The following is a 15,445-nucleotide window of genomic DNA, read 5'->3' as shown; positions in this document are numbered from 1 at the left end:
CCAAGTGCGTCAGAAAGACACTGATTCACAGAGCTCTTTTAAACTTAAAACAGTCCACATCAGTGTTTACCATCTTAGATCATGTAAGAATAATATAATACGCTGTCAATTGTGAGACAATATAGGCTAAATTGGGGAGGCTTGATGGTGTTTAAAAAATACTTGATCACTAATTCTAAGTTATTGCCTCAGTGAATTAAAGCTGAATTACGGTTTTCATTGTTGTTGCATGTTTTTTTTTCCAAACATGAAGATATTAGGTTAAACATATATTTTAGATGCATTTTTATTGCAGTATAATGGTCCCACTGCATGACATATTAATTTTAAGACTATTACATACACTGTAAAAAATATTTTCATGATTTGTTATCATAACATTTTTTTCTTTTGTCAAATCAACTTAGATACTTAATGTAGTTCAGATAACATAATATTTTGAGTTTCTGTTGATTAAACTAATTGCCTTCATTGTATTAACTCAAATTTTTTAAAATTTCAATAAACATACAATTTTAAGGCAACCAGGTAACCTAATTTTTTAAGTTAAACCAATAATTTTTTTTTTGAAGACATCATATAAATTAAGATACTTTATGTATCTTAATTTATATGATGTCTTCAAATACTTCATATAGATTTTACAAGATTTATATATAAACATAATTTACAATTACAAATTAATTAGAACTGTTTCAATTGTTTACACTAGGTTTAGATAAAGTATAACATGTCACAATGCAAGCCACTGTCATTGCCCAACTTCTCATGTCAAGAACCCTAATATAAATATACATTTATTGACTGTAACATTCATTACTTTAAATTAAAACTGCCACGAAGTAAACAATAGGCCTATCCAATTTTAAAAACATCAACAATATTGTTACAGCTACATTTATAGTTTAATTTAAATAGCCTACTCATAAGAAGTAAATAATGTTATGTTTGTTTATTATTTTAAACAAAGAAAAAAAAAGTAGGCTATATTTGAGGTACGCATTAAAATTCAGGCCGAAAAGCAGCGCATAAATATCCCAGATATTGCTGTAGGACCCTTATCTGGCTGGAGTCATGCTGGATTAAGGGAATTCACACATATCACCTTTGGGCCATCCACACTTCAGTCGAGCACTGGCGCAGGACGCGTCAATGGCCGCATCCTAATGGCCCGTCCCAGTAAACACGAGCTTTCTCACATGTGTATCTGGGACAACAAAAGATTAGCATTATTCGCAAATATACAGCTGAGTTCAAAGGCACCGAGGGAGCAGACACTGTCTCTCTTCCTTCTTTTGTTTCAAAGGCGAGTTCACGAAAAGGAAAACAAGTTTAGATTTAGGGCTATAGCCTATCATTCCACGATATAGGCTCCTATGTTCTTATAAAACGAGCATTTGGGTCAATGTTTCAATTAAAATAATTCTAATAATAATAATAATAATAATACAGATAGGCCTATATAAAAATAAGAAATGCATTTAAACTAGGCTATTTAATAATAACAGTAGGCTAGTCACAATAAAAGGCAGAACAAGTAAGCCTAAAAGTGTGTAAAGTAGTCTAAATAAAAAGCGAAAAACAAAGTCGCAGATTTAAAAACATTAAATTAATGAATTATTATAGTCCAGTATAATAGCTTAAGTTGTGCTTAGTTTCTTAATGATGTCATTTTATTTTTTATTTCATTATTATTATTTTACACAAAGGCCTGTATCTTAAACATTTTTCAGTGAGTGTAGACTTCCTTCAAGCACTTTAACACTTTGTAATGTGCCACTATGTATGTCAAGAATACTTTCCGTTTTGTGGCGACAAATTATCGGGCGCTATTAGGGTGCGATGGGCCTGGTCTCGCGCTCCGGGTCACGCCCCGTAACAGCAGGAGCTCAGTATCGGGCCTTTAAAAAGGCTCCGGGCGCGTTAAAAGGGCAGATTGAAACGTGCTGTCAAAGCATCGTAACCCAACGGGATTTGGTGATTTCGGACTTTACTCAAGGTTTATTTTATCGGAAATATGTCTTCCTCAAGTCCCGATCAGCGCCTGGACCACCTTCTGAGCGCCGTGGAGAGCGAGTTTCAGAAGGGCAGCGAGAAAGGCGACGCGTCCGAGCGGGATATTAAACTTTCCCTTGAAGACGCGGAGTTGTGGACCAAATTTAAAGAACTTACCAATGAAATGATTGTCACTAAGACTGGAAGGTATGTTGAGATTTGACAGCCGTTAATAGAATTCACTGAATTATAATAACGTAAATAACGTTATGAAAAAAAGTCATGAAAATGGTTCCTGAAGTTACGCTAGACATTGTCAGTAGTAATTCATAGCTAAAAAAAAGTTTCAGTAGCGTTGCTATGGTTACGACTCGGTCGTTAAGTAGCGTTCTAGTTTTTTCGCGACAATAAGTAGGCCTATTCTTGTCGCGATAATAAGTAACGTTATTCTTGTCGAGTTCATTAAGTTTGAATACTATTAAAATGTTCTGACAAATCTTTGTCTCGTTTTTTAGGCGAATGTTTCCCGTGCTCAGAGCCAGTGTCACCGGCCTGGACCCCAACGCAATGTACTCGGTCCTGCTCGACTTCGTGGCGGCCGATAATAACCGGTGGAAATATGTGAACGGCGAATGGGTGCCTGGCGGGAAACCCGAACCTCAGAGTCCGAGCTGCGTCTACATCCATCCAGACTCACCCAACTTCGGCGCGCACTGGATGAAAGCGCCCGTCTCTTTCAGCAAAGTCAAACTCTCCAATAAACTCAATGGAGGAGGACAGGTAAAGGAAATCTTTAGTTCTTAATGGTGAAATAAATAAATAATAAAAAAAAGTTTACAGTAAAAGTACACAGTTTTTGTTAAGAGTTAAATATTTTCAAATATTTTAAATATTATTTTGTTTAATTTAATTATTTTTTTTAAATTATATTCAATATTTATGAAATTACTAATGAAAACAATAATGTCTTCTTCTGCTTTAGATTATGTTGAACTCTTTGCACAAATATGAACCCAGGATTCACATAGTGAAAGTCGGTGGGATTCAGAAAATGATCAGCAGTCAGTCTTTTCCTGAGACCCAGTTTATTGCAGTCACAGCTTATCAGAATGAAGAGGTAAGTGTTTGTTAAACAATGCCTGAGATACATCCTAAACCTTCAAAATGTTGCATTAATTGAACATTTTCCTGTATATTCATTAATCCTGAATTATTACTCAGATTACAGCTCTGAAGATCAAGCACAACCCATTTGCCAAAGCATTCCTGGATGCCAAAGAAAGGTACAAGAAAAAATACAATTACTAGACATAATTTCTTTTTAAAAGCCATTCAGTTACTGTTTTGATAAATCGATGTATATGAATACAACTGAGAAATTTTTGTTGTCATGTCAACAGAAGTGACCACAAGGAAGTCCCTGACCACAGCACTGACAATCAGCAATCTGGATACTCACAACGTAAGTGAACCAACACTCAAATGAACTTTATAAACAACTAAATCTTCCCCTCAAACATTGTCTTATAGCATATTTAACATTTGTGTCTTCCTCCAACAGTTGGTGGCTGGTTCCTGCCCAGTAACGGACCTATGGGCCCCAGCAGCAGCCCTCCTCAGTTCAGTGGGGCCCCTGTTCACTCCTCCGGCTCATACTGTGAGAGATACTCCAGCCTGAGGAACCACAGAGCCGCTCCGTATCCCAGCCATTACCCCCACCGCAGCACTACCACCAGTAAGAGCAAATTCATTCAGTTCAGTTCAGCTTGAAGTACTTTATTGGCAAAGCCTTATATACTAAACAAGTAATGACAAGAAAAAGAAATATACTTTGTATTAAAATGAAGTATTTAATTACATGCAGGTATTTTTTAAAATATAAGTACCATGTAAAAACATGCATGTACACAATAAGTGCATTGTATGTGAATATTAGTACATAGTATACTTAATATAAAGTGGGACGGATGGTCTTTGATTATATTGATGAAGTAGTTGGTTTCTGAGGGTGTGCAGCTGAAAAATGAAATTGGCAGACTTGAAACCTTTTATAGTTAAAACTCAGTCCACAGTAACATTGTCATTCACAGCAGTTTCTCTCACCCAGAAAGTGTTTTATTGTGTATTTCAATCTATTCCTTTCCATTTATTTACTTTACTTGTATTTTGCTTTTAGATAACTACATGGACAACTCTTCAGGAAGTCTTGCTTCTCATGATAGCTGGTCAGCCCTGCAGATACCCAACTCCAGCGGCATGGGCACCCTGGCCCACACCACCAACACTACCTCGAACACCAGGTCGGTACTTTCTACACATAAACAATGATCTTTCTTAATTTTTGTATAAATAACAACGACTGACCAATGGATTCACTAACTAACCATGTACTTTATACATTTATAGCCAGTACCCAAGCTTGTGGTCCGTTGCGGGGACGACCCTCACCCCATCGGGCTCAGCATCAGGGTCCATCACGGGCGGCCTGACGTCTCAGTTCCTGCGCGGTTCTTCGGTGTCCTATTCTGGGCTGACCTCTTCTCTGCCCGTGTCCTCTCCCTCCTCTATGTATGATCCAGGCCTGAGCGAGGTTGGTGTGGGAGATGCCCAGTTTGAGAGCTCTATCGCCAGGCTTACAGCATCCTGGGCGCCGGTGGCACAGAGCTACTGAGTTCCAGATGAAGCGCCTGCTTTAATTCCAACTGAGACTCTGTGACTGATGGTGCAATATGGGACTTGATCTGAGGTGAAGATCCTACAAAGGCTGGCCTACTTCCAGAGGAAATCTAGAAGAGCTTCTCGCCGTTTTGACAATCAGAAAACGGGTCCATTTAAAAAAAAATCACGCGTATGATATTGTGGTATGCGATAACACAATCAAGATCGGATAAAAGACAATCACTTAATCGTAGAGTATCTATATTTACAAAAACCATCATCTGCCAAAAAATGGGGCCAATTATGGTGTTTATTCTTTATTATATTATCTAAAAGATTAATAAGACCAAATCGTGCTGTTGACTCACTAAAATGTATATGTGTGTAAATAAATAGAAATTAACGACCATTTTCATTGTATTACAGTATGTAACTGTAACAGTCTTACCTGTGCTTTCTGTACAACAAGAGAAAGACAGACTTTGCTGTTTAGTTTAAAATGGTGAAAACGGTTTTAAAAAAAAGTGACCCTGTAGTTATGTCTGCAATCCGTCCTATAGAGAAATCATTTGTACATATCTATCTATTTGTATTTGTTGGACTCTTTGTGAGTTTTATTTATGTCATTTTAATAATAAATTAAATTTCTTTTTTTTCCCTGTCAAACACTTGCCAGTGGTCTTTACTTACTTATTTGTCGTATTATTAACATTTGGTTTATTCAAAAGGGACTTTTACGCACAAATCTTGACATTGTAAGGAACAAAAAATAACACACTGCTATAATTATTAAAATATCAATTGATCATTTTAAAAGGGTGTCACAATAAAAATTTGTTGGTTTAACTTAAAAAAACTAAGTTGCCTTAAAATTTTGAGTTCACTGAAATTAAAAATATGAGTTAATCCTATGAAGGCGATTGGTTTAATCAACAGAAACTCAAAATATTATGTTAGCTGAACTACATTAATTATCTAAGTTGATTTAACAAAAGAAAAAATGTTATGATAACAACTCATGAAATAGCAATAATAATGTCCTAACTGATAATTGGTTTTAATGGTTGTTTCCTATGAAACAGATGAGTATTGGTGGGAGATTTTAAATATTTGCTTGTTTAAAACAAATTTGAGCATTTATCATAAATTAGGCATTATACATGAATAATCTGATAACATACAAGGTCTTTCAGGTCTTTGTCTAATCACTTAAAGTCATACTGTCCTATTATTTCATGTGTATTGTTGAACATTTTGATCTGGAGCCACATCAGTGAGGCAGTTTGAAGCAATTGGACAGCAGGTGGAAGATGATCCTTAAATTCAGGGAAAGGTTGTGAGTTTAGATGAGCGCTGATGATAGTGCAGCAGCAGGTTTGTGTGAAATGAAGTCTGGGCTCAGTGAATGCTGTAATAGAGAGATGTCAGGCCGTGAGATACAGAGCAATGTGATGGGCTTCACAATCTCTCACAGCGCTTTGTTAGAATCTGCAGTTCTGTGTGACACATGGTCAACACATTTCAAAAAAGAAAAGAAAAAAATCGACTGATCCTGACACAAATGAGAGAATTAAAATGGCAAAACCTAAAAACAATAACTGAAAGGATTAGTCACCCTCATGTCGTTCCAAACCCGTAAGACCTTCGTTCATCTTTGTAACACAAATTAAGATATATTTGATGAAATCCGAGAGCCCTCTGACGCCTCCATAGACAGCAATTTAATTACCACTGTCAAGGCCCAGAAAGGAACTAAAGACATTTTTAAAATAGTCCATGTGACTACAGTGGTTCAACCTTAATTTTATGAAGCGACAAGAATACTTTTTGTGCACAAAAACAGAACAAAATGTCAAATTCACATGCATCGTGCTGCTCACATGTACAGCGTTGGCCAGCACTAAGCTGGCGTTCGGACGTAAACACGGATTTATTCAACAATCTCTTCTCTTCCATGTCAGTCTCCTACGCAGGTGACGCAGTAAGCACAGTGCAGCGCTTCCATGTTTACGTCTGAACGCCAGCTCAGTATTGGCCAACGCTGTACATATGAGCAGCACGATGCATGTTAATTTGACATTTTGTTCTGTTTTTGCACACAAAAAGTATTCTCGTCGCTTCATAAAATTCTTTAGTACCTTTCTGGCCTTGACGGTGGTTAAATTGCTGTCTATGGAGGAGTCAGAGATCTCTTAGATTTCATCAGAAATATTTTAATTTGTGTTAAGAAGATGAACGAAGGTCTTACAGGTGTGGAACGACATGAGGATGAGTAATTAATGACAGAAATTTCACTTTTAGGTGAACTAACCCTTTAATATTCTAAATGGGAAGAGACACACACACATTCTCTCTTTCTGGATCAACATTAATATTGTTAGAGATTCATTTACTTTTGAACTTCATTTGTCTTCTTATATTTGTGTCATACTTCTTTTATGTATATTGTTGGAAGTCTCTCAGATATATTTTAATTCAGGGACTGACCTAATAAAAACAAAGCTTGCATAAACAAACAAACAAATTAATAAATAAATAGTAGTAGTGGTATATTTTGTACTATTAATATAGTGTTTATTAGTATTAACACTGTGTTAATAATAATAGAAATAATCATTTTTTTTATTATTATGTACTATTACTATAGTGTTTATTAGTATTAATGTTGTGTTAATAATAATAATAAAAATAATAATAATAATAATTATTATTATTAATTTATAAGTAGTAGTAGTAATAATAGTAGTAAGTATTAGTGGTAATGTTAGTGTATTGGTATTAGTATTTTATTATTATTATTTTTTAAAGCTTTGTTTAAATTATAATAATAGCAAAAATAATAATAATTACAATAATAATAATTATTATTATTATTAGTAGTAGTGTTATAAATAGTAGTTGTAGTAGTAGTGGTAATGTTAGTGCATTGCTATTGATATTTTGTTATTATTATTATTTAAAGCTTTGTTTAAATTATGATATTAGCAATAATAATAATAATAATAATAATAATAAGTAGTAGTAGTAGTATAGTAGGGGTAATAGTAGTGTATTGGTTTTAGTATTTTATTCTTATTTTAAAGCTGTGTTTTATCAGGTTATCAGGATTAAAATCTCTCATAAACTGAAATTAAGAACATGTCATAAACGTTCTCCGCATGAGCTGTGGCGTGACTGTTGGTAATGTCACTGCTCATTGACAGCACTGGAGATTGGCGGTCTGGGGCCGTGATTGAGCACTCAACACTTGGGCGTAAATGAAGCCTGGAGGGTCACAGGGCCACAGGCAAACAATAATGAAGGAGCAATGTGACAGGCAGCTGGAAGAGCAGCCATGGTGTGTGTTCCCAGAGTAAAGAGCACAACCCATGAAAGTTTCTAAACAGATCTCTGTCTGTACTGTGTGGAGGTGGAAACTCTCACAGAATGCAGCCCTGAAAAGCACTTTGTAAATTGTATAAGCTACAGACTGTTGTATAAGCACTTTTACATAATGCACTGGTTTTTCAATGCATTTATGAAGAAATTCTGACAATGTAGTTTGAATGGTTATATCTCTTGCATTTTTTATTTAAAAAAAAAATCTGAAATAAATAAATAAATGATGTGTATTTTAAGAGTCTTATCACATATCCAAAGTTTCATTTTCGTAAAACTATGAACTATCTCTTCCGGGTCAACAAGGACCTGAATGCATTAGCAGGGTTTAAAAAACATCATGAGCATCAGCCATCTATTAATTTAGACTTTAAAACATCAAAAATGTACAATGATGGATGAGGTGGGCTTAGGCGATAAAGATCTGGCTTGATAACACAAAAATATGTAGACTTGATTGCCAGAAGATGCGATAAATGAGATGTCACCATTGTTCCAGTGAGGAAGGAACTTGTGGTAGTAAGTTACATTTATGTGCATTATGAATGTAAATATGAAATACAGTGGCTCCAAAAACAATACAGACACTTCATTATAAAACAAAATATCAAGCTAACATCATCTGCCTTCAAATGCTGCTAGCGTCTTACAACTAACATTAATTTTCCAATCCATTTTTGCTAAGCTTTTAACTGGCATCCATGTGATTTTTAGTGGATGTATGAAGTAATTTCTCCTCAAGTTCACACAGGTGTACTATAGAGCAACCACAGGTGTTTCTCTAAAGGGTTAGTTCACCCAAAAATGAAAATAATGTCATTTATTACTCACCCTCATGCCGTTCCACACCCGTAAGACCTTCGTTAATCTTCGGAACGCAAATTAAGATATTTTTGTTGAAATCCGATGGCTCAGTGAGGCCTGCATAGCCAGCAATGACATTTCCTCTCTCAAGATCCATTAATGTACTAAAAACATATTTAAATCAGTTCATGTGAGTACAATGGTTCAATATTAATATTATAAAGTGACGAGAATATTTTGGTGCGCCAAAAAAAACAAAATAACGACTTATATAGTGATGGCCGATTTCAAAACACTGCTTCAGGAAGCTTCAGAGCGTTATGAATCTTTTGTGTTGAATCAGCGGTTTGGAATGCCAAAGTCACGTGATTTCAGCAGTTTGGCGGTTTGACACATGATCCGAATCATGATTCGACACAAAAGATTCATAACGCTCCGAAGCTTCATGATCCATCGGATTTCAACAAAAATATCTTAATTTGTGTTTCGAAGATGAACGAAGGTCTTACGGGTGTGGAACGGCATGAGGGTGAGTAATAAATGACATTATTTTCATTTTTGGGTGAACTAACCCTTTAAATGCCACTTGCACTGATCAGAGATGAGTATTTCTAGCTCTCTGACTGAGCTCTTTGTCTGTGTGGTTTGTCTGCACACTCATAACATCCTAAACACACACAAACACTCAAACACACATATGGCAGCCTGCCTGTGTTGATCCTCGTTAATAACAGCTTCATTGGGTCTCTGTCTTCCTGGCAAGTGTGTCTTTTAAATACGCTCTTCAAAGTGTGCTCGGCACACAGGTGAGGAAAGGAAGGCCTATAGGACCCCTCACTGTGAGGACAAATGAGATAATTGTGTTCTGAAGTGTGCTATTTGTTGTTTTCCATTGCTGCTCGCTTTACCCATATGGACCTCACCAGTCTTGAGTTTGCTTGTTAACACTGCTAACATTGCATGTTACTGAGAGGGTGGGTATTGAGAATTATGTGTTTATGATACATTAGGCAGTCGTTCTCTGAGATGGCTATTGATGTGGGTTATTTTTTTTGTAGGTGGTGCCTACATCAGCAGAAAGATACTGTACATTTATTGTAAATTGTTAAACAACTGGTTGAATTCAAGAGTTTTTAATTTAATCAGCTAATAAATGATAGTGGAATGTGGCACAGAGTTGAAGTAAAGGCTTGAATATAAAAGTAAATACATCAGATGTATTTAGTTAGTTGTAAGTTATATGAATGACAGACACTGTTCAGTCATTCATACAACTTACAGCTAACTATCTCTTTTTTGACTCAAAAGAGATATATAACAACTTAAAAAAAAAGCATAGTTTTTAGTACAGGAAGCAAACTGTGAAAATAAGCCAAGACTATTAAATTACACATTATTTATTTATTTAGTTAGTTATTTTAGATTATTTAAAAGACATTAGCCTAACGCTTTTTTTTTTTTTTTTTTAGACATGATGTTATGCAAATTTTTTTTAAACTATGAGTTAGATCAAAGACTATAGATATAGAAAGACGGTCCACTCCTATTATTTATGAATGGGAGAAACTGCAACGCGCAATATGGCGGAATACATCCCGCCTTCTAAGTAAAAGAGCCAATCGCTGATTGATAAAGTCATTGTGTCACTGTAGCTGCCGTTAGAGGCTCCCGAGATTCGTGCTTAGGACTGCACATGCGCATTGGCTCATCTAGCCTGAAAAATAAGATTTTTAAACACTATTTGAGCATAAGAAACAACATTTATGGGACAGTTCATGTCAGATTTTGTTGCTGATTTGAAATATGTTATTTAATTGTAAGTTCGCCAAGCAGTTTTTGAGATTTCAGGATTCCCCCATTCAAATAGATAGGACTTGGTATTGGATGCCGAAATAGCTGCCCGGAGGCGTTGCAAATATGGCCGCCGAGTGAACAGACTTTTCTTGAAAGGGACTTTGGTTAGATTTGCCTCAAAATGACTTTTATATAATATTTTTAGCATCCTTCTAATATCTCTCACACACACACATTTGGGACTGCGTGATCTACTGATTAACAATTGCAGCTTGAAAAACCATTGATTTCATTGCAGTTAATACTGGTAATTCTCAGATTATATGTTCTTATAAATTTCAGTGACGCAACTTTTTTTTTTTTTTGCATTAATGTTGTTTGTCTGTAGTTCATAAAATGTTTTCAAATTTTAAAGATTTTGCAAATGTGGTAATATCATGGTAATAACATGGTAACATTCAAAACTTTGTTTATTGCGCATTAATTTGTTAAAAAGAAGTTATTATCAGATACGATATGTTTTTAGTTGAAAAATATTAAGTTATGTCACAAGTTTTATAAGCATATCCACTTGTTAAGTCGTGACGTAAATAACGCCTTTCTGGGTCCAAGCCTCGACTCGTTTCACTTGAGAATGCCATCTCGACGGCCGTTTATGAGCGCTATTTATTCATATTAAACATTTAACATTTAAAAAGTTAAACATTTAAAATACTTACAGTCTACACAACAGTCTCCGTGCTCACAGCGTCACAGACATTAATATTTGAACGATTTATAAAAGATTAATCACTGTCTGTCCATCTGGGATTTTGGTATGGAGATAAAGGTTAAGATTATAATTTTTTGGTAGTATTACACCACATCGTGTGTGTATATTAGCACTGTTTGTTGTTTTCTTGTGGTATGAAATAGAGCGTTTGGACCCAGAAGCGCTGCCGCGTGACGTCAGACTTAACAACCAGACTTAACAGCCCCCTTGGAATTATAAGGTTCTATCTGCATTCTGAGAAGTTTTGAGATATTGAGCTTAGAAGTTTTTGCATTCCATTTGACTTTGTAGATAAAGCCTTTTTGTTTTCTAAATAAAAAAGTCCCAAAATATACACAACATTAAAAAAAAACAATGTAAATAAGTTGTCACAGAATAAGAATATGTAAATAACTCAGTTTTGGCAAAAATGTCAGATAGAACCTTGTAATTCCAAGGGGATGTTCCACTGGGAATTCAAAAATCGTATGCTGATTCAAAGTCCCCCTGTGGTGAAAATCAGGTTTTTAATGTTGTTTATATGTCTATGTGGTGTTTTTAACATACTTTAAGACAAACCATGTGCAAATTCATAAGTCGAAACCATTGCTGAGTATTTTCTCTTTAAAACTGCAGTGAGCCAAAGACTGAAATCAAAAGTGTTTCTTATGTCACAAACTACCTTGTAACTAATCATGTCAACGTGCCAGCAGTCTTTAGCATATCATTACTATGCTGCGAAACAGGGGAGTCTCAAGAGAAGCCAGGTCATCCTGGAATATTTGTCTGTTGATATGAAAAATTGTGTACATTTAGCAATATAGCGGGTGAATTATGTTATGATGAAATATGCCTGCCTCTACCAACTCTCTCTGGATGCTTTCTATTTCTAAGGATGCTGATTTTTAGAAGGCAGCTGTCTGACTGTGAGATAGCGAACGGTGGTTAGCGAACATGGTTTGTGTAACATTAGCAACACATTATTAGCTGTTTGATAACATAGTCAAGCAAAAGGCTAATCATATTAATTAGTGTTATGTGTCCGAAGTTGTAAAGAGCGATACATAAAACCATTCTGATACATCGACTTAGTAGACAAGCCTGTATAATTCAATCTTCCACTTCTTCTGAATCAGTTTCTGGTTCAAACATACTGTATGGCTGAAATAAACCAGTATTTTCACTTGCCATTGTGCAGCGTTTAGTAGCCTACAGTAAAGCTGACTGAGTGGATCTCTCAGCTGGCGTGAGTGAGTGGAGGCGGGGCTAATTTGCATATTCATGGTTCTAGTATACTAAATGAAGCAAGGATATAGAGTTACATTTAAACTATTTTAAGGCATGAAGACATTTTTTTTCTCAGGAAAATCGTTTTAAATATGTCATTTTGGTGATCAAAGAAGAGTTTTAAAGGTGCAATATGTAAAAATTTTGTTCGCTAGAGGCCTATTCAAAACAAAGGCGTAGCTTGATGACGCCAAGTTTGAACGCGGAATCTTGGGACATGTGGTCTTCACCTCAACGGACGGTGCAAAAGAATAGGGACAGGACAGAAATCATGTTCATGGATGCGATTATTAACGTTATTGTAGTATGAAACAGAGCAGGACCGAGTGTTGTGGGAGCTGAACGAAGCCGCTGGAGCGATTGCGCAACACGCGCCATGAGCAGCGGAACTTTCATTATGACACAGTCGCTGGCGCCGCTTCCGCTTTTCCGGTATGAGTATGAGGTAACGCAGCTCTGTTTATCATATTAGATACATTTGAGTGTGTTGAAAATGATGTTATAACGTTACTCTGTGCGTTCGCTCGGCTGCTGCTGTGAGACACTTGTTGCACAATGCAGTAAGATAGATCGATTTTAGAATATCATATTAAATGCTGGATGGCCTGTGTTGATAAATGGCATGCAATTCATTTTAAAACGTATTGTATGATGGAGAAAATTCTGTATTACTGTTACTAAAAATAAAGCTGCATCTGATTATGCTATGTTAGCTACTTGACAAAATAGTGTTTTTCTCTGAGGCATGGTAAAGCATGGTACTCGCAAAAAATCAAGAAAATTAGATTTAAACAATAAGACTAAACGTGTTGAGCTATATAACAACAATTAGTTTTCTGTCTATAAATATATCAAAAAAGTTGTTCCCTTGTCTATTAAAAAGTGTAATATATTAAAGCGTCTTTGGTGTTTCCATGGTTTCTACAAAATAAAACCGGAAACCGAGGCAAGGGTTAACGCGGGTATGACCCAATTGACAGGCGACTCCTCACACGTCCCGGAGCCTTGGTTAAAATTGCAATTTTCTCACGATTTACAAATAGTTGGAAACATTTGGATATTGTAAGTACTCAAGTGAACAAAATATATAACAATGGCCTAGTGGTTTTTAGATATTTTCAATTTAATTTGCAAAAATATTACATATTGCACCTTTAAGGGATAAAATTATTGACTATTGGGGACTTGTGCAGAATGCATTATGAATGCATTTTATGACAAAAAAGCATTGTAATAAGTGTATTTTCCCAATGAAAAGCATTCAACAGGGAGGATCCTAAGAGGATTGTGATTTAATTGAAGCTGATTAACTGATATTGAAGTTTTATTTTATTTATTTATGTAAATGAATTCACACCACATTAAATTTGGCATAACAGGATGAAATTTGAATGAGTGGGACAAGAATATGATGATAAAATGTCAAACGATCCCCCCAAAAACGAAAAGGAAATATATTTATTAAAGCTGTCATTAGTATATACTAACATGGTGGAAAGCAATACTGGTGGCAGCAAACATGAACAGAAATGTGGACAGAAATGTCAAACGATCCCAAATCAAAACTGAGACTTGAGACTTTTTAGGTTTTTCTAGTTCAATTAACCTTAAAATGCGACATAAACATGTCATAGCTGCTGTTAGTATGTACTAACAGAGTGATTAAAATGGTTTGAGACATGAATGAATGGTTTAAGACAAAAGAGAATTTACAAAACAAATCTAAATTGAGATATTTCATTTGTTCATGAATTGACAATAGCACTTGGAGACACAGGGCAATCATGTTTCATATGAATGGAAACTATTAAAGGGCCTTAAGAAATATACTGAAATAGTATTTTAAGTAAATATATAATGGAAATATAATCTGCTTGTGATGAGTTTCAGTCCATGTTCTAAATATAATATTACATGATTTTCCCAAGGGACAGGATAACAGCATCCATAGGGACCTTGTTTTCCATCAACAATGCCAATGCATCTTCTATTTCCCGGTATCGGTGCAGTCAGTACAGAGTGAGTGCATGACTGGGTAAACACTTGGGTTATAATGGTGAGTCTGAATGCGAGGACTTGTGGATGAGTTATGGGTCCCTGCTGCCAAAAACAAGTCATCAAGTCTGGAGCGGCCCGTCGTGGTGCTGTGTTTGCCCATCATCTCTCTTGCCTTTCACCCCCACACAAACCCACTTCGCCCTCTGATGTCTGTGTGCCTTCGTTAATGAAGAAATTCTCGTACCTGGGTGAGACATAGCTGTCAGCTGAGCAACCTCCAGCTCTCTGTCCCGAATCTTCACCCCCGGCCAGCTCACAACTACACCCACCAACAGAGATGGAGCATTCTGGAAGAAAACATTACAGCTGCATCATGAAGTAGATGGCAACGCTTCTCTCAAAATAACTGATGAAAAATCATAAATCAGATCACCTTTATATTTCTGTCAATCCTCCTGGACAACAATGAGATTAAATGGAGATCAAATGGGAACCTTTGCTTGGGGCTGCTTATTTTTTGCCTGAGAAAAATCTGTAATCATAAGATCTTACAAACTCAAACACTTCTCATCAAATTATCAAGACAACCCCTGTGAAAAAGTACACTGTAACATACTTTTATTACAGAAATAATATACTTAACCCTCTGGTGCTGCTTACGTGGAAGTGCCCTTTTTTTAATTTCAGTGAAATTAATGTACAATAATTTTAGTTCGATAATGTTTTTTTTATTTAATATTTTGTATTTTCAGGGAATTTTATGGTACTAAATTATATTTA

At 35.7% G+C, this 15,445-nt stretch overlaps 1 protein-coding gene across 1 annotated transcript; it reads left to right on the top strand.

Annotated features, from left to right (window-relative positions):
* The first annotated feature begins 683 nt into the window (after positions 1-683).
* Positions 684-5,441, top strand: tbxta (T-box transcription factor Ta). Its single transcript, XM_051872957.1, has 8 exons — positions 684-2,202; positions 2,511-2,775; positions 2,978-3,112; positions 3,217-3,278; positions 3,396-3,457; positions 3,557-3,730; positions 4,172-4,295; positions 4,402-5,441. The coding sequence occupies exons 1-8, from the start codon at positions 2,018-2,020 to the stop codon at positions 4,664-4,666; spliced, it is 1,272 nt and encodes a 423-aa protein (XP_051728917.1). The 5' UTR covers positions 684-2,017; the 3' UTR covers positions 4,667-5,441.
* The last annotated feature ends 10,004 nt before the right edge of the window (positions 5,442-15,445 follow it).

Source organism: Ctenopharyngodon idella, chromosome 19 (assembly GCF_019924925.1).
Source record: "Ctenopharyngodon idella isolate HZGC_01 chromosome 19, HZGC01, whole genome shotgun sequence".
In the NCBI taxonomy this organism is placed as follows: domain Eukaryota; kingdom Metazoa; phylum Chordata; class Actinopteri; order Cypriniformes; family Xenocyprididae; genus Ctenopharyngodon; species Ctenopharyngodon idella.
The sequence above is the reverse complement of the archived record's forward strand: the minus strand, read 5'-3'. Positions and strand labels throughout refer to the sequence as shown.